The sequence below is a fragment of the Stegostoma tigrinum genome, chromosome 25, assembly GCF_030684315.1.
Source record: "Stegostoma tigrinum isolate sSteTig4 chromosome 25, sSteTig4.hap1, whole genome shotgun sequence".
NCBI lineage: Eukaryota > Metazoa > Chordata > Chondrichthyes > Orectolobiformes > Stegostomatidae > Stegostoma > Stegostoma tigrinum.
In genome coordinates, this window is record NC_081378.1 from 23,193,608 (window position 1) to 23,218,891 (window position 25,284).

Consider the following 25,284-nt stretch of genomic DNA (forward strand, 5'->3'; position numbering starts at 1 on the left):
TCTTGATTTTATAAACTTCAGGATATAAACTTAAATACTTCAGTGAAGAAGTCCCAGCCTCTCCACATAACTCGAACCCTCCAGTCTTGGTAACGTCCTTGCAAATCTTTTTTTGCACCATCTCCAATTTAATAATATCCTTCCTACAGCAGTGCAACCAGAACTGTACACAGTAGCCCCCTAACGTTAACAGTATAAGTCCTGCCTTTGTTCATTTTACCAAAATGCAATACCTCATATTTATTTAAATTGAACTCCATGTGCATCTCTTCAGCTCATACATCCAATTAATCAAGATCCCTTTGTGATCTTAGATAACCATGATTGTCTACTATACCATCAATTTTGGTCTCATTGGAAAACTTACTAACCTCGCTTTCTATATTCTCATCCAAATTCACACAGACCCAGCACCAATCCCTGTGGAACACTGCTCGTTGCAGGTTTCCAGTCCGATAAACTGCCCTCCACTCTTTTAAATGAGAGGTGTAAATAGGAATAAAAAAAACCAAGACTCCACCCCCACCCGACATTTTCCCCATCAGACAGTCCCAGGACAGGACAGCAGCAGATGAAACACAAAGCAAGGTCCGCTCTGCTCTTTTGAAACATTAGATGTGCTCCTAAGATGTTGCTTGGCCTGCTGTGTTCATTCACCTCCACACCTTGTTATCTGTATAAGGCTACCTTGACTTTGTTAAACAAAAATAAAGACACTATCACCCTGGGGGAGGGAAAAGAAGCAGATAAATGAGCAAAAAAAAGTGACTGTGCCTTGACTGTGTCCCTGCCAACCACTTTTGGACAGGGACCAGAGGGGGCCAAAATGAAAATAAACTTAAGCAAAATCAAATAAAAAAAAATTAAGCAAACAAATGACCAACTAAATATATAAATGCCCTCTGTTCCGTCCCCATCGATCACTCCTATGATAAGGACAACAATAGTTTAAAATCCAGAGGATGTTACCCTGTTCATTTCAACTGAATATAAAATTCCTCTCACACCGATCTCCATCAAGCACATCTGAGACAGAATAGAACGGAAGTAAAAACAAGTGCCATGGGCCCTTCCAAGAGGCCCAAAATAGGAACAAGGGGAAAATAAAACAGCCGTCTTCCTGGGGCACCAAACTGAAAACAAACGCAAACTCAAAAGGCAAAATGGAAGCTTATGCTACAGATAAAATTAACTAAATCAGAATATCATTATCCAGACTGATAATGCACTCCAGTCCCTGTGGCGTCCAGCAGTCTCCAAAGTCTCGACCATGCCAGTGAGCACTGCATGCTCCCTCTGTAGGGACACCTGAGCATGGACGTAACTGAAACAGGGTCAGACAGCCAGAAACAATGAGCTCCTCTTCGGTCAGCTGCCTGGATGGCCGTCTTGTGGCTAGGCCCAGGAGCAAAACTATGAGAAGGCTCGTAGACTTGCTCCCTCCAGCCAAACACTACCATCACCACCACTACCATCAGAGGCTGAAGTGCAACCAAAATTTTAACAGCAGCTCCTTCAAAAGCTAACAAAAGAGACTGCAGACAAATACATTTTGCATAAGTGGGAGACCGTCTCCTCCAGGCCACACAACATGCTTGTGGACTGGCACCCAATGAACTTGCCCATCCGCACTGAAGCCCTGTTGACCCCAGGTCCCTGATATAAAAGGAGAGGATCTTCTGCTGGGGATCTCTGTCGCTGGAGGGCAAAATATTATACCAAGGCGAGTTTGGGCAGTGGGTGAAGGCATAGCAGTGGAGAATGTGCCGCATCACCTTGTACAAAAATGCTTCTGTGCAGTTCGAAAGGGCGCTGGATATCCCTCGAATGGCTCAGATTGTGACACATGGGGGAGGGCCTGCACCAGAGGCAAAATAGAATTTCGATCCAGCATATCAATTTGTCTGGAAGCACGTCATGTGCATGAGCTATCAAGTGCAACCGAGGTGTTGTGCCGAGTGCCTCATCTGTCAAGTTTTGGATGGCTTGGAACAGAAGGTGGACTGACACCAACACAGTTGACTGTGAGGGCGTTATCCAGGCTGCATCTCTGCTATCCAGTGCAGCTGGATCAGCCCTGCTTCCCAAGCGCTCTCCTCCCTTGGCTATCAGAAACTGTGCTTGACGAGGAACCTGTTCCTGAGCAGCAGCTCCCTGACGAGCTCTGTTGTGTGCTGACCCTGCCCCAGACTGTGATTCCTAGAAGAAGACCACTCCACGAGCAGGAGCTGCATGTCGTAACAGAGGCCTTGCAACTGACGGAGGAGGATGTCAACAGGGTCTGAAGATGACCGTACGCATCTGCAGGTTCTAAAGATGAAAAGTCATCACGTGGATGCGAAGGCACAGCAGCACCTGACAACCCTCCTCAGGGAGTCTCTGAACTGTAGCAGTGACGCAGTGTTGCCTCTTGTCCTCAAAATTCGATGATCTTTTCTGGATGGTGGTGACAAAGCTGGGGGAGGGACCAAAGCTGGTACCACAACATGGCAGCCAGCAGCTGATTTATGACTAGCACATGTGCCCTGTGGGATAACACTCAAAGCAGTTCTGTCCAGCATGCTAGATGAGTGGTCACCTTGGTCTTCGACTTGTCAATTTGATGGCCAGGATTTCTAAGTCGAGCAAGATGGGCTCCTTGGTAGGGGTGGTGACTGGTACTCCACGTGAAGCACCAGAGCATCTCCGGCAAGGGGTCCACCTGCCACAGACCAACCAGAAATCCCAAACACTTGCTCCAGTTGACCCTTGTGGTGGATGCTTCATTCCTGCATCCTCTGTAGGTCAGTGGGGTCTGTGAACATGAGGAGCACATTGTCAGCGTACGCCGAAAGAACCACCTCTATCCCCAGCCTGCACATAGCCAAACTCGAAAGCTGTTTATGCAAGAGGCATAGGAATGGCTCTACGTAGAGAGAATAAAGCTGGCTGGACAGGGGCAGCCTTGAGGCACTGCTCTTTGAAAATGCAGGGGCACCATCAGGGACTGGTTAACATTCACTAAGGCAGTCTGCAGCAACATACAGCAGTTGGATCCGGGCAAGAAAGTGCGTACCGAACCTGAATGCTCACGGTGTCCTAGTAGGCACTTGTGATCCATTCTGTCAAATGCCTTTTCCTGATCAAGGGAGAGAAAAAATGCTTGATGGGCCAGCCCTCTGGGAATAATGGATCACGTCCTGGACCAGACGTGATGTTGCATGGCTGGTCCAGCCTGGTATAGTGTAGGACTGGTCCGGGGGCTGGTTCATGTGGTCCAACAGAGTGCCAAAGTGAGTTGAAAGTGCCGTGGCACAGATTTTGCAGTCCGTGTTGAGGAGGGAGATGCTACACCAATTCTTTAACAAGCAGAGATCTGTGTTCTTGGGCAACAAGGTGATGGCCCTGGCCAAGAACGGGGCATCTTTCTAGTACGATAACCCACCCCCACCCCCTTACTGGTGAATTCTTGCTGACATTTTATGGGGAACTGATTCATGAAACTGTTCAAAATAATCTGAAGGCCTTGGGGATGTTGAAGAGAGATTTATTTGAAACAGCTGAAACATTTCAGTTATGTGGGAAGATTAGAGAAACTGTTTGTTTTCTTTGAACAGAAATTATGAGGAGAATTGATGAACATTCTCAAATTCATGAAGGGTTTTCATTGAGTAAATAAATTGTTTCCTGTGATAGCCGTAGAACACAGGTAATTGGCAAAAGAACCAGGGGCAGTGTGAGGGGAAAAATGTGATATGTGGTAAGTTATAATCTAAATTGCCTTGCCTTATAGGATAGTGGAAACAGATTTAATCTCAAATGGATTGGGGAAATCACTAGCATGACTGAAAGATATTCACCCTATTGTCTGTGCTAGCTGTCTGCAACCTTGTAATACCTCCGCCTTTTCTCTTTTTTTTTAATCCGTTTTGAAATGTTGTTCAGATAATGATGCAAGTTTCTGTTGATAAACCACAAATGAATCTTCCTCCATCTTGCGCTTAACTGACAATGGCACGATGAACCAGATGGCTGTTTCCTATGCTCATCATTCTGTGATTCCATGAAGTTGGATAAGATATCCAAATAGAACAATTGCATGAGGTTTCACACAAATTGTTAGTATGCAGAAAAGAATAAGTTTGTGAGCTGCCTGGATTATTTTGAAGCAGTCACGAATGAATTTGAAAAGAATAGAAGAGGTTTATTAGCTTCAAAACTTTTAATTCAGAGCAACAATCATCAAGAACACTGAATGATGCAACCAGAAAAATAAAAATATAGGTCAGAATGTTGTGATCAAACTACTGTGATTTGAGGTCATCTTGTAAGTACTGTCTGGCTCAATAATTTGAGACACAAAGCTGATATTTAGTCAATAAGTTAAGGCAATGCATTATAGAATCACTGGCTGATCCCTGTGTCAACGGGCCTGGGCTGTTAGGAAAGATTGAGAAAACCGGAACTTTTAACTGTGAGGAGACATGTATGAGGTGGTCCTGTGTATTTGTGCAGAAAACTGACTAAATGATTCTGGATGTTGAGGGTTATTGAAGCAACAAGTTGTTGGATGATAACTTTTCTGGAGGGGGGGGGTCAAGCATTTGGTTTGGGATGCTGTCATAGTAACACTTAAATTCAAGGGTATTAAGATGATAATTAATTTATCCAGGGCAACTCACAATGAGGCACTACCTATTTATGGAAAAACTCAAATACAAACTTTCAACTTTTTTCAAGATGAAGCAAAATGATTTTTTTAAATGTTCTGACAGTTTTTTTTCATTGTTTGTTTCTCAAGGTGCTCTTCAGTTTGTGTTAATTTAAGGTTAGAATATATTGTGCTGCATTGCATGTCTGATATATGCATAGCTCAGAATTGACAAATAGCTGTATTGTCTTGTATCTGGAGTGTCACATACAACTAGCTATTGCTTTTGACACCAGTAATCATGCTATCAGTTTTCAGTTATCAGTGAGTAAATATAGTATTGTTCATTCTGTTAGTTAGGATCCGTCAACTGTCCTTTTACATGAATTGTTGTCTTATCAAATAGCCTGAAAACATTTTAAGATTAAGGCAAATTAAGAAGTATTTTTCACTGACATTGCTTGCATCTAATTTTTAATAACTTTTGAAAGGTTTTTCATTTTTCATTTCAGTAGACGTTGCTAGTGTATTTGTGCTGCATCTGATACATGGCCTCTGTCTTGCCTGTTTGCAGTTATCAGCCAGTCTGTTTGGTGAAAATGTTAGAATAAATATGCTCTTTTAGGGTGTAGTAGCCAGTGCCATGAAAAGTTTGACAGTTTACATGGTAGAAGTGGATGAATTTTCCACACATCCCGTAGTGTTATAATTGAAAATAAAATGAGTTGTTACTGGGTAATTATCAATTTTTTTTTAGAATACCTGTGAGTAAACCTGAGTTGGCAAGAATTTGCTGGGTAATAGTAAGTAGTTCTGTAGTTTTAATAGACTGAATTTTACATTTACCCATTTAATAGGAAGAATTTAAAATTGCCATGTTTAAAGAGGAGCTTGCTTCTATTGTTTACGGATTGCTTTTTTAAAAAATTAGTACAGTATTACTATTAATTTAGGTTTAATACAATGACAAACATGTTTGTTTTTCAGAATATTTTACAAGTTTGTTTTGTTTGGTTTTTTTTAACAGCCTTGCAAATGATCCATTTTCAGCATGTGAAACTCCATAAATTCTGAGGACACCCAAAATTACACCAACTTAGTTTACAAAGTGTGGTGCTGGAGGAACACAGAAGCTAGGCAGCATCTGACGAAGAGGAAAGCTGACGTTTTGGGTCGGGACCCTTCCTCTAGCTCCACGCTTTGTTATCTCTGACTCCAGCATCTGCAGTTTTTGTTATCCCACTTAATTTACATTGTGTTTAGTTCATTTGTTACTTTTTTGGATGACCTTTTTAGCTGTAGCCTCAATTTGAAAATTTCAGTCATTATTTTAAAATCTCTCTGGAGCCTCAATAGTCTGAAAACCCCCCCAAGCCCCGCAACTCTCCAAGGTTTCAACATTTTTCTAATTCTGAGCTTTTGGATGTCACCAAATTTCTTTGCTTCACCTTTTGGTAATCTTGCTTTCAACTGCCTGTGTCCTCATCTCCCTACTTGCCTGTTTTCTCCCTAAAACTCTCTCTATCATTCCTCTTTTTATGATGTTCCTGAAAACCTACCTCTTCAATCTGTTGACTGCGCAGAAGCCTGATCAAATATGTTCTTATTTGGTATCGTATCACATTTTGTGAAATATGTCAATGTTTAGCTACATTTAAGGGTACTTTGTAAATGTAATATTATATCAGTTTTTTTTGCTGATCACCAGCATCTGCAGTCTTTAACTTTTGCTCAATTAATACATGGAACTTCATTTTGGATAAGACTAATTTAGTTTGTACTGCTACCTGAAGAGGCCTGTAAAATAAGAATATCGTTGAAAAAGGGAGGTAGACAGTACATCTGAAAAGAGGATAGGACAAAGTCTTTCAATATATACTGCTACAGTACATTTGAGATTTTCTGTTGGTGGTATGATTCAGGGTAGTTCAAAGTGACTCCCAGAAGTGTGATGTAAAGTGCAATAAGACTGTATATTTCTACTCCAGTAGCTGCTACAAATGTAGATAGCTATTTCAAACAGAATTTAACGTTTTTTTGTTCAGTTTAATTGTCAAAAAATCTTCAGACAATGTAAAACAATAATGATTTTTCTTCTGAGTTATTTTTAACCTACTTTTTAAAAACTTTTATTGTGGCACTAGCATGAAATAGGGCATTTACCCCTTCTGAGATACTGTGGTGACCCAAATTGAGAAATGGCCTGTATCCTACAGGGTTACTTCATTAAAAACAAAATGGTAAACCGGCAGATCAGCTAAAGAGAACCTGCCCTTTGTAACATGGTTTTGCAGGATCAATTAAGATTTCCTTAGCACATAGTTCCCTTGCTTGGGAATCATACTGTCGTAGTATCTCTGAAGATTCTTCGGTCAAGTGTTTAGTCATTTGTGACACTCTTCTGAAGGATTTGCAAATTTATGTTGAAATTCACGTTAACAATCTGCCATGATATTAATAGAAAGTGCGAACAAAATTATTTTCTACATGTTTCTTTAGAAATATAGTGTACTACGACTTGATCCATTTAAATGTGCATTTTAATATTGTGAATTTTTGCCTTGTTTATAGGCTGAAGAAAATGCAACCGTTATTTTCCTCAGTGAGATTGTTTGGGAAAAATTTCGGCCTAGTACAGGCTGCTTTGAGCCTTTAATTTTGCATTTCCCTGACTACAGCAAAGGTACAATGCCACTATTTATAACTTGCATTCTTTGATAAATACAATAACTAAGTGTCTTAAAACATATTTGCATTAATATAATGTTTATCTATTAATATAGATATATAAATATCCTGAAAGTGCCTTAAATTCCATGAAGCAGTTTAGAAATGTAGTAGGAAATGCAACAGCTCAGTGACAGATTTTCTTAATGATGTTAATTGAAGATTAAATATTGACCAGGACACTGGGGATAACCTCTCTGCTCCTCCTTTTCATAGCATCATGGAATCTTTTATGCCCACCCGAAAATGCAGACAGGGCTTAGATTTAATGTTTGATCTGAAGAATAGTACCTTCAATAGCATATCATCCACTCAGTTTTGCAATGGAATAACAGTCTAGATTCTTGTACCAGAGTCTCGAGAGAGGATGTAAACCGAAACCTGTCTTAACATAGAAACATCCCTTCAAACAGGTGAGCTAAGCAATCATCAAATATTTTGAGCAGTTGCAGCATTCTACAAATGGCAAGCAATGATAAAACCTGGAGGGATAATTGTTGGTTTATATGAGTTTTTGATAAGTTATAGAGTCATACAGGACGAAAACAGGCCCTTTAGACCTACTAGTCCATTGTTGACCAAGTTTCCCAGACTGTACTAGTCCTACTTGCCTGCTTTTGGCCCATATCCCTCTGAAGCTTTCCTATTCATGCTCCTGCCAAAATGTCTCTTAAATGTTGTAGCTGTACTTGCATCTACCACTTCCTCTGGCAGTTCATTCCATATATGAACCACCCTCTGTGTGAAAAACTTGCCCCTCAGTTCACTTTCTCCCCTCACCTTAAAAGTATTTCTCCTAGTTTTGACACCTCCATCATAGGGAAAAGACCCTTTGCTGTTTGCATTATCTGTGCCTCGCGTGATTTTATAAACGTCTATAAGGTCACCCCACAACCTTCTGTGATGCAGTGTAAAAAGTCTCAGTCTATCCAGCTTCTCCCTATAACTCAAACCCTGCAGTTCTGGCGACGCCCTGGTAAATCTCTTCTGAGCCCTTTCCAAAAGTGGCATCACTAACATCCTGTACAATCTCAACATGACATTCCAACTCCTATACTCAGTGGTCTGAGCAATGAACGCGACCGTGCTAATAATCTTCTTAGACACTCTGTGATACAACTTTTAAAGAACTATGTACCTGAACCCCTCAGTCTCTGTTTGGCAACACTACCCAAAGCCTTACCATTAACTATATATGTCCTGCCTTTGCCTGTTTGACTGAAATGCATTACTTTGCATTTATGGTAATTAAACTCCATCTGCCAGTTCTCAGCCCAACAATGATGTTGGACTCATAGTTTATAGTTCCTAGGCTCCTCCTTGCAGTCTTCCTTAAATGAGGTACGACGTTAGACATCCTCCACACTCCCGGCACTTGACCCATGGCGATAGATAATACAAGTATCTCTGCTAGGAGACCGCACAGTTTCTTCTTTAACTTCCCACAACGACCTGGGATATACATGATCAGGTCCGTTGCCTTTTTGAGTAAGGAATCGCTAATTATATGCACTTTGGCAGGTATTTTCCAAAGTCTTCCAATTGCAAGTTAGAAGGATTTTGCGGTCTCTAAACCTCTAACATGATGCTTATGTGGATATACCTTTCTGGCTTAATGGGAGCAAGGTGATAAATGTGATCAGGCCTGTTTATTCACGAGGGTAAAATGATTAGGCAAATTGCCTGTTTTCTTGATGTAATTTCAGTGTTTTTCTTTATATGTATATTTTTATCTCTCTCTGATTTCTCTGTATGCCTTTTGGCAATATTTTTTCATCACCCTCAAGCTGAAGCTTTTGGTAACATATCCAAAGTGTGAGCAGAGCAACCTATCCATTCATTCTTTTTCATCAAATGGAGGTGTCCTGTGGTTATGATGATAAAATGTGAGGCTGGATGAACACAGCAGGCCAAGCAGCATCTCAGGAGCACAAAAGCTGACGTTTCGGGCCTAGACCCTCTGATGAAGGGTCTAGGCCCGAAACGTCAGCTTTTGTGCTCCTGAGATGCTGCTTGGCCTGCTGTGTTCATCCAGCCTCACATTTTATCATCTTGGAATCTCCAGCATCTGCAGTTCCCATTATCTCTGTCCTGTGGTTATGTCTGGCCATTTTATTCGCTAATAACAGGAGTATCATGACATCTGATTTTGTTTGCAATTGCAGAAAATAATTTTCTGGAAGATGAAGAAATAACCTCTATGCTCTGCATTTTGACTTGATAGAAATTTCTCAAAATGATGTAAAAAATTTTGTAATTTTTTAAAAAACTTTGACCACTGACTGAATCTGTGTAAAGCTCTCATAAGGCAAAGCCATGACACTTTGTTTGTTGCCTTAATTAGGAAACTAATGTATTGTCAGTTGTTACTACCCCTACTAAAGAGGACACAAGAACATTTGACATGATTGCACATGTTTATGTATTAATTGAGAAATAATTACATTTTGACCTGTTGGTTTCTGATCAACAAGGGTATTTTGAAATGTGGTTATATACGAATGTTTAAATGATTTAATTATGTGGTCTGCATAGATAATAGTTGAAAGAAGTGAATACATGTGAAGTGATAATTGTGATCCCTGAAACAACTAACTTTTGATTTCAGCTGATCTCCAGAAAATTCTTTCACGAGACCATCCTCCAGGATTCTCAGCAGATTTTTATGCCACTTATATTAACATTCTGCTTGGAGTGTTCTACGCTGTCTGTCGAGACTTAAAAGAGCTGCGACATCTCGTAAGTTTTTCATGCTTTGTGGAAAGGTGGATGTGTCTCCCCAAAACTTCTACCTTATGCTTAATGTGCAAAGGGAAAACAATATGAAAGTAAGCTAGTGGAAAACATAAAAACTGATTGCCAGAGCTTCTGTAGGTATGTGAAGAGTGAAGTCATTAAAGGGAACACAGAAGTGGTAAACCAGTTGAACAAATACTTTGGATCGGCCATCACTAAGGAGGACACCAATAACCTTCAGGAAATGCTAGAGATCAGAGAGTAAAGCATGAAGGAGGAACTGAAAGAAATCCTTATTAGTCAGGAAATGGCACTAGGGAAATTGATGGGATTAAAGCCCAATAAGTCCCCAGGGCCTGATGCGCTGCATCCCAGTGTACTTAAGGAAGTGGCACTAGAAATAGTGGATGTGTTGGCAATCATTTTCCAGCATTCTGTAAACTCTAGAAGAGTTCTAATGGATTAGAGGGAAGCTAATGTAACTTCACTCTTTAAAAAGAGAGAAAATGGGGAATTATAGGCTGTTTAGCCTGACATCAGTGGTGGGGAAATGCTGGAGTCATTGATTAAGGATGTAATACCTGAGCATTTGGAAAGGTGGTGACAGAATCTATTCTAGTCAGCGTAGATTCAATAAAGAGAAATCATGCTTGACAAATTTTCTGAAACTTTTTGAGGATGTGACCAATGGAGTGGACATTTAAAGGCTTTTGATAAGGTTCTGCACAAGACATTAGTAAGGAAAGCTAAAGCTCATGGTAGCAGATGAAATGTATTGACACGGATAGAGAACTGGTTGGCAGACAGGAAGCAGAGAGTTGGAGTAAATGGGTCCTTTTCAGAGTGGCAGGCAGTGACAAGTGGAGTACCGCAGGGCTCAGTGCTGAGACCTCCACTGTTCAGAATATATATTAACAATTTGGACAAAGGAATTGAATGCTTTATCTCCAAATTTGTAGATGACACTGAGCTGGGTGGCAGTGTGTGCTGTGAGGAGGATGCTAAGAAGCTGCAGGGTGGCTTGGACAGATTGGCTTGGATAGACAGCATATACTTGGCAAGTGCTGTATAATATGGAAAAATGTGATGTTATCTACTTTGGCCACAAAAACAGGAAGGCTGTTCATTATCTGAATGGTGGCAATTTATGACAGTGTAATGAAGACCTAGGTGTCATGGTGGAACAGTTGCTGAAAGTTGGCGTGCAGGTGCAGCAACTTGTGAAGAAAGCTAATGGCATGCTCTCATTCATTGCGAGAGGATTTGAGTATCTGAGTAAGGATGTCTTGGTGCAGTTGTATAGGGCATTGGTGGGGCCACACCTTGAGTACTGTGTGCAAGTTTGGCTTTCTTGTTTGAGGAAGGATGTTCTTGTTATTGAGGGAGTCCAGGAAAGATTCAGCAGACTGATTCCCAAGATGGCAGGACTGACATATGAGGAAAAATTGGATTGACTAGACTTGTATTTCCTGGAATTTAGAAGAATGAGGGGGATCTCTCCGAAATATATAAAATCCTAATGGTACTGAACAGGCTACATGTTCCTAATGTTGGAAAAATCCAGCACAAGGGGTCACAGTCTATGAATAAGGGGTAAGCCATTCAGGACTGAGATGAGGAAGAATTTCTTTAATCGGAGTTGTGAACCTATGGAAATCAATTGCACAGAAAGCTGTTGGGGTCTGTTCATTAGATATATTCAAGAGGGAGCTGGCCGTGGCTGTTGCACCTGAAGGGATCAAGAGATGTGGAGAGAGAACTGGAATGGGATATTGAAATTTCAAGATCAGCCTTGATTATATTGAATGGTGGTGCAGGTTCAAAGGGCCATATAGCCTACTCCTGCACCTATTTTCTATGTTTCTGCATCCCTGGATGCTATATCAACTGCATTCTGAAGAAGTCAAATGTCTCGCATTTTTCTGAAGAAGGGTCTAGGCCCAAAACATCAGCATTCCTGCTCCTCTGATGCTACTTGGCCTACTGTGTTCATCCAGCTCTATACTTTGTTATCTCAAATGTCTTGCAATGATGCTTTAAAGTGGCCACCGCAATGCTGATTGTTAGGTGTAATTCTTTGGCATTGCAGTAGTGCTAAGGTGGGGAAACACATTAAGTGGATGTCCTCTGGTGAACATTTGGTAATTTACTAACCTATCCAGCTCAGTAATAGAATATCGGAGTAGTTGTCCACCTTCTCGAGGTTTAAATTCTTGATGTTTTGTTACAATAAACTGCCTAATTCACTGCTTGGACAGGTAGGGTTGGATTTGCAGCACTTGTCTGTGCTTTAAACCTGTGAGGGCATTGTTTTAGTTGGGGTATTACACCAAGGACAGCACATCAGATTTAGCTAGTAATAAAGCTAGAGGTGCTCCTGTTATTGTGGGAGTGGGATCTGACGTTTTTTTTGAAGTGTTCAGCCCCAAGTGCAGAGTAAGGAGTTTGAAGTTGAAATATTGCATTGAGAAGAGGCTAAAGGAAAAAGAGGCTGGAAATGTAAACAAAAACTGATCACCAACTGGGACATTTGGCCAAAATGTGGAGACTAAGGTCCAAGAACTAGGTTCTAAAGGTATAAAATTGAAAGATCTAGGAATCGGATGCCTTATTGGCTTGGAATACCTTTCTGGCAACAGGGCAGGAAGGATCGGTAAACCGATTTTGAATCTTGAGAAAACAAAATAATATTGGCTTTTTCAAAGTCGAGGTGCAAAGTAAATTTGAGGAGGATGGATGGAGTCACCAGTGATTGGGCAGATAAGGCGTGTGGTGTCATTGAAACTTGAAAGAAATTCTTCATATAATAATGTGGTATTGTAAAATGAGCATACAGGTATTACCAAAGAATGATGATTTGAAAATGACTTGTGGACAAGAAGTGCATACTAGCTGGTGAGAATAAATATACAGTTGGAACACAATGGGACAAAGACTTTGATACAATAAGTAAAATTTTGGAAGCTGAAAATGTCTCTGAACATAAAATATTACTTTTAGCTACGTTGAAACTTGTCCGTGCTTTAAACCTGTGAGGGCATTGTTTTAGTTGTTCCCACACTGGGAGCAAAGGTTAATTATCAAACCGCAATCTTTGCGGATACTACTAGTTGTATTCATTTAGCTAGCACATAGATCAGGTGTTTAAGAAAAAAGTATGTGTCTATATAAAAGACTATTTGAAAGCATAAATTATGCAAGGATTTCAGCATCAAGTTTAATTCACCTCTGAAATAAATGTGGCAGAAATCAAAAGATGGCGTCTGCAAATAATAAGCACTCTGGCATTATAAACAAAGAAAGAGTTTGATAATAATTGACAGTCTCAGTGTTTAGTGTTTTCATCGTTGGCGCACTGGCCGGACAGGCTTCTTAGTACTATATTCAAGTTATGCCAGAACAGTTTTTATCCTGATGATAAAGACGGGTAAATGGTGTTTGCTGACAGAGGTTACGTTAGTGTTTGGATTAGTTGTTTTGTTGTCTGGTGATCTTTATAATAGGCCTTGCACAAGATTGCATATATTTGTTATCATTTAGACGTTTCTTTTCAGTTATTATGCCAAGTAGGTTTTGTTGAATTTCTATGAATAACATGATGTTTCTATGAGTTGACCTTGCATTATTTTGTAAACTAAAAAGAAAATACTGCAGTAATCTGAAATGAAACTAGCAAATGTCAGAAAGCAACAGTTTAGACATCATCTGTGGAGGTCATGTAGAGGTTCATTTGAATCCAGCTGGGAGTGAGATGGGAAATGAGCGTATTAGGCTAGCATCATGAAGCATTCCAGCTTCCTGTAACCTTGCCAGAGGCAGATGAAGTCCAGGAATGACTACTGGGTGCCGGTGGCTGGTAACCGAGATCAGTGAGAAGAATAATTGTCAGAATCTAACTGACATTGAAGAAGCAGCATCATAGGAGCAGAAAGGCTGACGTTTTGGACCTAGACCCTTCATCAGAAAATTATCTATTATCTCTGACATCGGAGAAGATTGCCTGTAGGTGTGCAGCCAGGTGATTCCATTGCCAGGGCCTCCTGGCAATAGTTTAGGTGGGCATCAGAGTCACAGTTTGCATGTCTCAATGGTAGGTTCATGGGTGTAAAAGGCTGCATCTGTTACCCAAACAAATCCTCCAGTAAGGTTTCTGTTCAACGTAATGCCATCTTGGCTTTAAAATTCTATTTTTGAATTTGAATGCAGCTCCTGTTTGGCTGGTCAGCCATTCAAAGCTGCTGACTCTCTACGGCATGAACCCTGTCCTTAATTGAATGCTGGAGGTGACCAATCAGGAAGCTGCTTCATAGCAGATGAAGCGAGACCATGCATGGCAGATGTGAGAAAGATCAGGATCTGGAAATATTGTTAGTTTCTAACCGTGTTTCAGCTCTGTGACGTTTTGTCAGAACAGCATAATCCCAGTGGCTCATAGGTGCAAATGCTTGTGATTGTAATAATCAGATGTACTAGTGTTTGATATAATTTTGTGATAAATATAGCATGAATTAAATTTTGATCTTGAAGTAAAGGTTTTAGCCCTGTTACAATCCGAACACTTGATCATTTATGTATTGTCTTGAAATCTTCAGCAAAAGTATGTTTTGTTAAACTAACAATGTGATTTAGCTTATTCAATTTTTAAAAAAACTGCAGATTGTCGAAGTCCGAAACAAAAAGGGATTTGTGGGAAGGACAGTTCTAAAGATGGGTCACTGGACCGGAAATCTTAACTCTGCTTTCTCTCCACAGATGCTGTCAGACCTTGCTGAGTTTTCCTAACAATTTCAGTTTTTGTTTACTCATTTTAATGTTGGTTTTCGATCATCAAGATTAAATATTAAAAGCTGGGGCATGGAATATTATCCATCTCGCGCACTGCACTGCTAGTATCAAACAGTCCCAAGAGGACAGATTATTTTCATTCTATAAGAAGATGAAGACATTGCTGGCAGGGCCAGCACTTGTTGCTCATCCCTGATTATCCTAGAACTGTATTGTATTAGACCATAAGACATAGGAGTGGAAGTAGGGCCATTGGGCCCATCGAGTCCACTCTGCCATTTAATCATAATGATGGGCATTTCGACTCTACTTCGCTGCACTCTCCCTGTAGCCCTTAATTCCTTGTGAGATCAAGAATTTATCAATCTCCACCTTGAAGACATGTAACGTCCCGGCATCCACTGCGCTCTGTGGCAGTGAATTCCACAGGCCCACCACTCTCTGGCTGAAGAAATGTCTCCTCATTTCCGTTTTAAATTTACCCCCTCTGATTCTAAGGCTGTGCCCACAGGTCCTAGTCTGCCTGCCTAATGGAAACAACTTCCCAGCGTCCACCCTTCCTAAGCCATACATTATCTTGTAAGTTTCTATTAGATCTCCCCTCAACCTTCTAAACTCTAATGAATACAATCCCAGGATCCTCAGCTGTTCATCATACGTTAAACCTACCATTCCAGGGATCATCCATGTGAATCTCTGCTGGACACGCTCCAGCGCCAGTATGTCCTTCCTGAGGCGTGGGGCCCAAAATTGGACCCGGTATTCTAAATGGGGCCTAACTAGAGCTTTATAAAGTCTTGCAATAGGTCTGACGAAAGGTTTCAGCTAAAAGGTTTTGCAGCAATTACTGATGGTGAGCATGAAACTGATTGGGTTGCTAAATTGTACATTTCAGAATTACCAATTGAAATTCAACTCCAGGAGTTGTCATTGCTGAATTTAAATCCATGACCCCAGAGCATTAGGTTGACTTCTACTCCAATAACATAACCATTGTACCACAGACTCCCCTTGAATTCCACACATTTTCAAGTGAAATTTTCCTCCCAACACTTTGTCACAGCAGTCGTCTTCATTTTCAAATCTTAGAACAAACTTAGTTGCACTGTTGTGAAATGTTTGTTTTTGTCACCATTCCTGCTTTGATCACTTGGATTACCATTGTTAATTTCCCAGTGAATGGAAGAGACTGTGTTAATGATGCTTGAAGACGATTAATTTAAAACTGCAAGGTCATTATTTTCTTTTAGATATTTTCTGATCAGCCTGTTCAGAGATGTTATCATACACCTCTGGAACAGATGAGATTTGAACCAGGGTTCAAATCTGGTGCAGAGGCAGGACAGTACCACTGCACCACAAGCACCCTCATCATAATTTTCTTTTTTACACCCAAGAGACGAAGTTTGATTTAATGATTAATGGCAATGAATTGAACTAACGTTTTTATTGAAATGTTTATCTGTTCTACTTCAGGCTGCAATAAATTTTCCAAAGTTCTGTGAACCTGTACAAAAAGGAGATGGTAAGTTTTGGAGAAGAGAATGAGGATAAAATTCCATCTGAAAAATTAGTTTTAGTTAGTCATTTCTATTTTAGGATTATTTGACAATTGGGAAATGTAAATGGCGTACATAAATATATACCTTGTTGTATCATTAATATTGTACTGGGATTGTGAGTAAAGGGATTTGAAGAAAATGTAACTGTGATTTATAGGAATAGCTTTAGTTTTCTAAAATTACTGATGGCCCAAATTCCTTTTTGAGCTGCTACTTAAGTCTGCTTTCTTTCAAAGGAGGGCAAGACTTACCATACGTGCTGCTATTTAATGACTAGCTGAAAATAAATACTGCTCTGCAAAATAAAGTTGATGTGCATCAATCTGCAGTTATATAAGGTGCCGTTAAAGATTCACATGCAAGCTAACAGATTGTTTCAAACAATGCGGATTCACAACTGGATCAGGATAATGAAGAGTACTCTCCCATCCTCGACGAATTGTCCTCTTCCTAACATACAAGAAATTGCCAAATATTTTACTGAACCCCTATATCTTTAAAGACCATAAAGTGTTGGATCAATTTTAATCTCAAAATCTAATTTGAGTTATGAGTGACTGTCATGTGATAGTCTAGGTGTGCCTGTTATGTGAGTTTGCCACCTTGTATTCTTCTCAAGAGGGTCTTTTCTCAGGCACCAGTATTCATAGTGCTTCCAGTCTTTCTTTGTGATAAATTCTTTGCTAGGAATCTGCTTTCATATGACTCCTGCATCTTTGTGATCAAACCTGTCTGAGTTACAAAATTGTAAACAGTGATACTTTTACTGCTTGATACTGCACCAAGTAGGCATGCATTAGATGTCAAATGTACTATTTTTAGTTCCACCAGGTTAACATTTTAAATTTAGTGTTTCTACACTGATTATGGAATAATAATAGCAAACAATATTTCTCTCTCTACACTAATTAAACTAAGTTTGAAATGAGCATATCTATCATTGTTCATCTCACTAATAGCCAAAGAAGAGGATACCCGACGGCTGTGGAGAAATATTGAACCGCATCTGAAAAAAACAATTGAAACGGTTTATTTGCGAGAAGTGTCAAGGTGATTATCTTTATAATTAATAAGCATAGTCACAGTAGTACTTTGGCAGCTAAAATTCGGGAGGTGAAGAGGAGCATCCCAGAATATTACTGGAATCAAAATCTGTTCTTAAATATATAGCTGGCGTGGGTCTAATTATTCTTCACAGGCTGCAAACACTTTGGTTTTACATGGTGGCTCAGCAGAGGTGTGACATGATCACGGTGACAAAGATCAAAGACCAATTACCAATGCTCTGACTTGTTAGGAACAGTCTACTAGTGTCGACCAAAAAAGTTCACTTGACTTTCCTTAAGCCGGCCGTGTTAAACCAAAACAAGAGTTGAAAATTTCCCATTTCCACGTTATCCACATGATGCATCTCCCATACGTGCAAATCTAGCTACCTTAATTAAATTTCTTTCTGTCAGGCCAATAGCTTTCACTGAATGGAAGAAGAAATGCTACCATTGACACAGCAATAAACTCCTTTTTTGTTTTTGTTCTTTTATTCTTAGTTGTAACATACTGTGTACACCCTAATTCAACCTGAGAGGATCTTGACCCAAATATTAAGTCTGTCAGCTTATTGTGCACAATACCCCTTGAATTCTTAACATGGTTTCTTTATGGAATGTGATGTGCTGAATGTATCCCAATTCAAGATGTTTGCTCCGTTTCTATCCTGCTGCTAGGTCATTATTTAGGTTTACACGTCCTGTTTCAGAACAGACGTTCTTTTTTAAAAAAAAAGCTTTGTGGGATACTTGTATTGTTAGTTCGGCAAGCATTTATTGCCCATCCCTAATTATCTTTAAGAATACTATCCCATTATCTTTGTTTTTCTTATGGTGCGCTGTTACTGGTACTGAGGAACCAGTTGTAGTTAAGGACATGCGTGGAAATATGAGGATATAGTTTCATAATTGCCATACCATCCACCAATATAAACATGGGTTTCTCCAACAGTGGGTTCATAGTGCCATTAGCGTGCACCACCCACAAGGTACAGACAACTCACCATGTCTCTCTTTTTTTTTAATTGTATATCCTAAACCTGCAACCTCAGCCACCTAAAAGAACTGAAGCAACTGGCTCATGAGGACACCAACACATGGAAGATCTTTTCTAAGTCATGCACATTCCTGAATTATAATTATATCACCATTCCTTCATTGTTGCTGAGTCAAAGTTCTTGAGCTCCCTAGCTAACTCACGTGTGAGGACTTTACAACATGGACTGCAGGAGTTCAGGAAACTCACCAATGCTTTCCGGGGAGCAGTTAGCAATAGCCAATAAATGCTGAAATTAACAATAACATCCACATCCTATGAGTGACTTTAAAAAAGTTTGTCTTGAACCCAAACCTCCCAAAAAATAATAAATAGAGTGCAAAAGCCATTGATTTTTTTTGATTTCGTCACGGAAATGTTATTTTGCTAAATACGTTATCCTGTATGTTTCAGTTCTCAATGGGAGAGGCTGCAGCAAGAAGGTAAAGAAGGTGGACAGCTGAAAGGTGAACCAACCTGGTTTAGTTAATCAGAGGAAACTTTTCCTTAATTGCAGCTAGTTGGATGTTGGATGATGAATTTTGTAATAGTGTGCCCTGTAACCTTAAATTATAACTTAATTATATGAATTATGATCTTAATCAGTTTTGTAATGCCTATGGGATAAATAATGTATGATAATTATCTACTTTAGTTCATGCTACTTCATGTCGAATTGGCAATTTGCCATTTTGCATCCAATCCTTAAATCATTCTTCTGGACAAAAATATTATAAAATCGCTTACCTGTATTCCTGATTAAGTAGAAAATGTTTTAGCAAGAACTGCTTCATTGCAAGGAAGCAATGACTTGATTCACTACTGGCTGAACCATGGAGAATTCCTGCCCACCGGAGGTCATTTTTGGTGTACTGACTTGCTTTACATCTTGAGCACATGCTAGATTGTCTACTGCTTATCAGTGCTACTTATTTATATGCTTGAAGTGTTCTCTTGGTGGTTTATTGTTAGTGTTTTTTTTTAAAAACCTATCTGCTCCCTATTATTGTCATTGTGGAAATGCCAAGAAGGTTCACCAGACTTATTCCTGGGATGGAGAGACTGACCCATGAAGAGGGACTGTGAAAATTGGCCTGTATTCGCAGGCATTATAAAGAATGATAAGCAGTAACAAAGGAAATAGGAATTTATAAAGAACTTTATTGCAATTGTAAATGTTGCATTAACTTAAATTTGAGTATTGTAACATTGTGGTATTGATCATTTTTTTAGATCAGTGTTACTTCCATTTTCAATAACAAAAAGGCCGGACTTAATTCCAAATTGATCATCTTAATTGTCTATGATTCAAAGGCCTTAGTTTTCACACTGTCCTCTCCATTTTAAATTTGTGCCAATGAATTATTATCCTTTACTCCTTTTGAAAGTTAGTGCACTGAATTAATGAAATTTCATACTATTGCATTCAAAAGATAGCATAATATCTTCTGAATAGTATTGCATGATATTTCCAGATTTTCTTGACATGATGAGAGGAAATAGGAAGCATGTGCTTGTCAATTTCCTAACTAGCAATAATGTGCATACAACATTGTGCTTTATACTACAGTTATATCTAGAAGAGCATTCTAATAATTATCTGCAGTCTTAATCATAAGCAATACCTGGGATGAAATATCCAAGATAGAAATTGAGCAAATGTTATACTTCAGCACAAGTCCATTGCTATCCACATTTTTAGCTCAAGGTCTGTATTTTGAAGGATTTCTCAGACTCAAGCCTTTTTCTTTGTTTTTAATGCTCAGGACTTTCTGCTCATGCGCATGTTGAACTTCCATTTTACTCCAAATTCCTGCTGATTGCAGCCTACCTCTCCTCTTACAATCCTGCTAGAACAGACAAAAGGTTTTTCTCAAAGGTAGTGCAATTGATTTTTGTAATCTTAGCTTTCAATTGTTTTTATGAATGCATATAGAATGTTTCCAGATTTTTTTATTCCAATCAGCAGCTTTGGCAGAATCAGCAGAGAGAGAAACTGTTAATATTTTAGATGTGAGAACTTTCTTTGGCATCCTTACATTTCATGCTGTGTATGGTAAAATGTACAAGTAGTAATGGTGTGGTTAATTGATCAAGGGGAAATGTAACAGCAATGAATCAAAAATGCAGTGCTTTAAGAAACTTGTTGTTCTGCAGGTTGAACATTCTGAAACATGTTCAGGTTTGACATGCAAGGATGATAAATTTTTGCTGTCCTTGGGTAGATGTCGTCTTTACCTTTCTCATTTAATTTAGAAAAGAAAATTTACAGCAGTAACAGTTCATAATATCCGGAGTGATTATGCAGATCTCCTTTGAAGATACTAAAACACTTTGAGAAGTACTAATTTAAACAAATCATATGGCTTGTGAAAAGAAAGTGAGTTGCTAGGTTACAATGTTATTGGAAATGTACTTTCTTCCTCTCACCTGCCTAATGCTTTTGTACGGCCGTGAGTAGGGCTTGAGTTAACCCAATTTTTTCTTTGAAAAATAACTGCAGATTGTACATATAGTTCTCACACGTGGAAAATAATTATTAATGGGATAGTTAATTTTCAGGTTTAAAATTTAAATGGCTCATGCCAGTCTGAAAGGAAATGATTTCTGTTGCTTGATTATGATAGTGAGAATTTTTACAATATTTTAGTAGGTAAAGAATAGCTAAAGCCAGTCTTAGTTCATTAGAGAGAGTGAGGGTCCAGGAATGATTATGGTAAGTAAATAAACGGTGGAAGCTTTGAACAGGTATTTTGGTTGTCTTCACAGCGGAAGAAAAGTTTACAAAAGTAATTGAAAATCAAGAAATGATCAGCAGGAATAAGTGCTAGAAAAACTATTGGACTTAAAGGCAGATAAGTCTCCAGAACAGAGGCCTACATCTTGGGCTTTTAAAAGCAGTGACACTGGTGTTAGAAACATTGAGTTATAGAGTCAAATAGCATGGAAACCGATCTACCAGTCCAACCAGTCTATGCTGACCATAATCCCAGATATAATCCTATCTGCCTGCACTTGGCTCATATCCCTCCAGACATTTCTTATTCACGTGATTATCTTTTAAAAGTTATAATCTTCCAAAATTTATTAGATTCTGCAAGGATTAGAAAATAGCAAATGCAACATCCCAGTCCAAGAAATTACAGGCTAGTTAGGGAATACCCTGGAATCCATTTTTTTAAAAATTTGGTGGTTATAGTTGGACACTAACAGAAAAATTAAACACTATTTTCCTTTAACAGAGTCATGGTGGGTCTGCCTGAAAGTATTGTGATTTTCCTATTAGGGTTTTGGTGAAATAATTGTCATTAGTGGATAAAAGGAAAACAGTGCAAGTGGTGTACTTGGATTTCCAAAGACATTTGATTATATGTCTCATGATGCATTGGAATACAAGTTAAGTGCACATAGTATGGGCGATAAAACATTAAGAGAGTAAAGAGAGAGCAGGACACCTGGTGTCTATTGGAGACACTACATGGGAGGTTAGAATGGCTCTTGCGTTTAAAAAAATTAACATAAAGCCAAGCAGTGACCTTCCACAGCTAACTGACTGTGAAGTTGCAAGCATCTTTGAAATCGGAGTGCAGCTCAAGAAAAACAGAGTGAAATATTACAGCTGATTTTGGAGAGACCTTGTTATTGGAACTACTCAATCTGGGTGTGTCAGAATTGCTGAGCTTGATCAGCTAAGTTTTTATTTTTAAGATATATAAAAACTTAAATGTTGATCTGATCTTTTAAAATTTAAAATAGTCAGTAGGGTGAAGGTTTTTTTAAATGTAATCTGTCTCTTGAGTACATTTTTTAAAAAAAAAACACATTTTAGTTTTTTTAGGGCAGTAAAACTGTGATGCAAAGAGAGTGCTAGAATAGAGAAGTTGCAGGCTAGTACATTTGGTAAGAGGAGCAAGTCAAGTGGTTAGGGAAGGCAAGAGCAAGGCAGAGCTTGAAGTAAGACAGAGAAACTGCATTTATTTCAATGCAGACTCCTAAAGGGTAAGGCAGGGCATGTTGGGAAACACGGGACTGGAATATCAAAGCTATTACAGAGGTCTAGCTCAGGGAAGGGCAGGACTGACAGCTTAATGTTCCAGGGTAAAGGTGCTATAGGAAGCATAGAAAGAGGGGGCAAGACACTGGGCGAGGTGGCATTTTTTTGATTAGGGATAACATTACAGCTGTACTTGGGGACAGCTGTACTTGGGGAGGATATTCGGCTCTTAATGGTAGCAGATTTTAACTTAGATTAGGACCATCATAGTGTTAATAGCTTGGATGTTGAGAAATCTAAGTGTGTGCAGGGAAATTTTCTTATTCGCTATGTGGATGTGCCTACTAGAGAAGATGCAAAACTTGACCTACTCTTGGGAAATAAGGCAGTGCATGTGTAACATTGGGGGAGCACTTTGGGGCAAGTGATCATAATTTTATTAGTTTTAAAATAGCAGTGGAAAAGGATAGACCTGATCGAAAAGTTGAAGTTCTGAATTGGAGTAAGGTCAGTTTTGATGGTACTTTCAGAAGTTGTCTGGGAGAGGCTATTCAGAGAAAAAGGGACAGTCAAAGTGGGAGACCTTTAAAAATGTGATAGAGGGTCAAGAGACAATATGTTTCTGCCAATGTGAAGGGCAAGGTTGGGAAGTGTAGGGAAGTGACGTCAGGCATAGACATCTGGGATTGAATGAATCCCTAGAGAGTACAAGTGCAACAAGAGTATACTTAAGAGGGACATCATTAGGGCAAGAGGGGACATGAGGTAACTTTAGTTAATAGGGTTAAGGAGAATCCAACAAATACATTTAAGGACAAAGGAGTTACTGGGGAGAGAACAGGGCCCATTGAAGATCAACAAGCCTATCTGTCTATGGAACTACTGGAGATGGATGAGATATTGAATGAGTATTTCGCCTCAGTGTTTACTGTGGAGAAGGATATGGAAGCTGGAGAACTTGGAGAAATAAATAGCAATATTTTTGAAGTGTCCATATTACAGAGGAGGATGTGCTGGACATCTTAAAATGCATGAAGGTGGATAAATCCCTTGGACCTGATCAGGTGTATTCCAGAACTTTGAGGGAAGCTAGGAAAGTAATTGCTAGGCCCCTTGCTGAGATCTTTGTATCGATAGCCATGGGTGAGGTGCTGCAAGACTGGATTTAGGCTAATGTGCCATTATTTAAGCACGGTGGTAAGGGAAAAACACAGGGAACGATGGACCAGTGAGATGACATCAGTGGTAAGATGTTGGAGGGGATTCTGATGGACAGGATTTATATGTATTTGGAAAGGCAAGGACTGATTCAGGATAGTCATTATGGCTTTATGTGCTCCTTTCTGAAGAAATGTTGAAGAGTTTCGGCTTGTGACCGTTGGAGCTTGAAAGAATGAGGAATGACGGATGATCTCGTTGAAACAAGACTCTGGAAGACTTGTAAAGGCAGATAGCAGGAGGATACTTTTTCTCTTTTGGAAGATTAAAAATAGAGGAAATAGTTGAAGCATAAGAAGCCTCCTCTTTAAGATGAATGAGTAGAATTTATTTCTCTGAGGGTCATTACAGTGTGGAATTTCTTAACGTAGCTGAGGTTGGATCATTAAATTTGTTCAAGGTGAGTTGGATAGATTTTTGATGTATAAGTCAGTTGAGAGTTATGGGATGCAGACAGGAAAGTGGTGCAGACTCCACAAACCAGTCAGTCATGACCTTATTGAATGTTCGAACAGGCTTGAAGGGCCTAATGGCCCACACTCTCATTCCGCCTAATATTTCCTGCCACTCTGGACCTCGAAGTCTGAATGTAGCAGCACCTTCTGGAACTTATTGATGTGCATGGACCCTCTGAGCATTTAAAAACATTAGCCTACATTGCACAGCAAAAAAATCCTCTGTTCAGGGTGTTCTGCTTTAGCTTTAATTTGAGAGATGATTTGAAACATGGAAATTTCTTATTTTCAGTTAGTGGTTTATTGATTGAAATTCATGGTGCCTTGTCCACAATAGTTCAACTGGAGCAACATTCTTCATGCACCCTTCAATTCTTCACCTCATTCCTGATACAAGTGGGCTCATTGGTACATTTCTCATGGAATTTCACAATAGAGAGAGAAGTGTTTGCCACTGCCAGGATGTTCTGCCCAGCATGCTGCTCACTCCACAATTGAAGCCTAGCTGCATGCCAGTTCAGATTCTAAGCAGAGAAATACTTGTTGCCTGTAGAGCTGTACCAGAAATGAAAGAAATACTACTAAAATGTAGCAGATTTAAAAATTCATCTTTATTTTAATGTCTTGATACACCAGAGAATTATCACTCGAGGACTTCGTAATCCCTTCCTTAAACAACAACTTGCAACAAACACCATGGTTATGACCTATCTCCAATTTCTTAATAAATTGAATAATTAATTCCAATGGTGCTGAAGACAGTAAACCATATGTAAATATAAATATATACAAATATAAACAAAATTTTGCTATGCAAAAGTTACAATCTAGAAATACTACTGTAGATGCTGCCAGAGCTGCTGAGTATTTTCAGTTTGTTCAGGGTATATACTTGTCTTTATGCAATTGTGGCATGGTTTGTGATCTTCTGACTTATGATTATAAATACATTTTCTGTCTTTTCCTCTAAAAGTCTGAAAAGTTAATGGATGCTAGTGCACCTTGTTAGTGCACTTGCAAGTTGTAATTAATATTAACTTATTTAGACAAGAAATTAAATCTCAAAATTCTACAGGGGGACAGAGAAATCTCAGG

At 39.3% G+C, this 25,284-nt stretch overlaps 1 protein-coding gene across 4 annotated transcripts in view; it reads left to right on the plus strand.

Moving 5' to 3' along the window:
• Positions 1-25,284, plus strand: part of orc5 (origin recognition complex, subunit 5) — a 79,618-nt gene that overhangs the window by 17,307 nt on the left and 37,027 nt on the right. For all 4 annotated transcript variants that reach the window (XM_059654560.1, XM_048554465.2, XM_059654561.1 and 1 more), the window contains exons 6-11: positions 7,202-7,313; positions 9,966-10,096; positions 16,355-16,403; positions 17,400-17,490; positions 18,937-18,989; positions 20,289-20,401. In XM_059654560.1, coding sequence (XP_059510543.1) covers positions 7,202-7,313; positions 9,966-10,096; positions 16,355-16,403; positions 17,400-17,490; positions 18,937-18,989; positions 20,289-20,401 — 549 coding nt within the window. The remainder of the gene's footprint in view (positions 1-7,201; positions 7,314-9,965; positions 10,097-16,354; positions 16,404-17,399; positions 17,491-18,936; positions 18,990-20,288; positions 20,402-25,284) is intronic.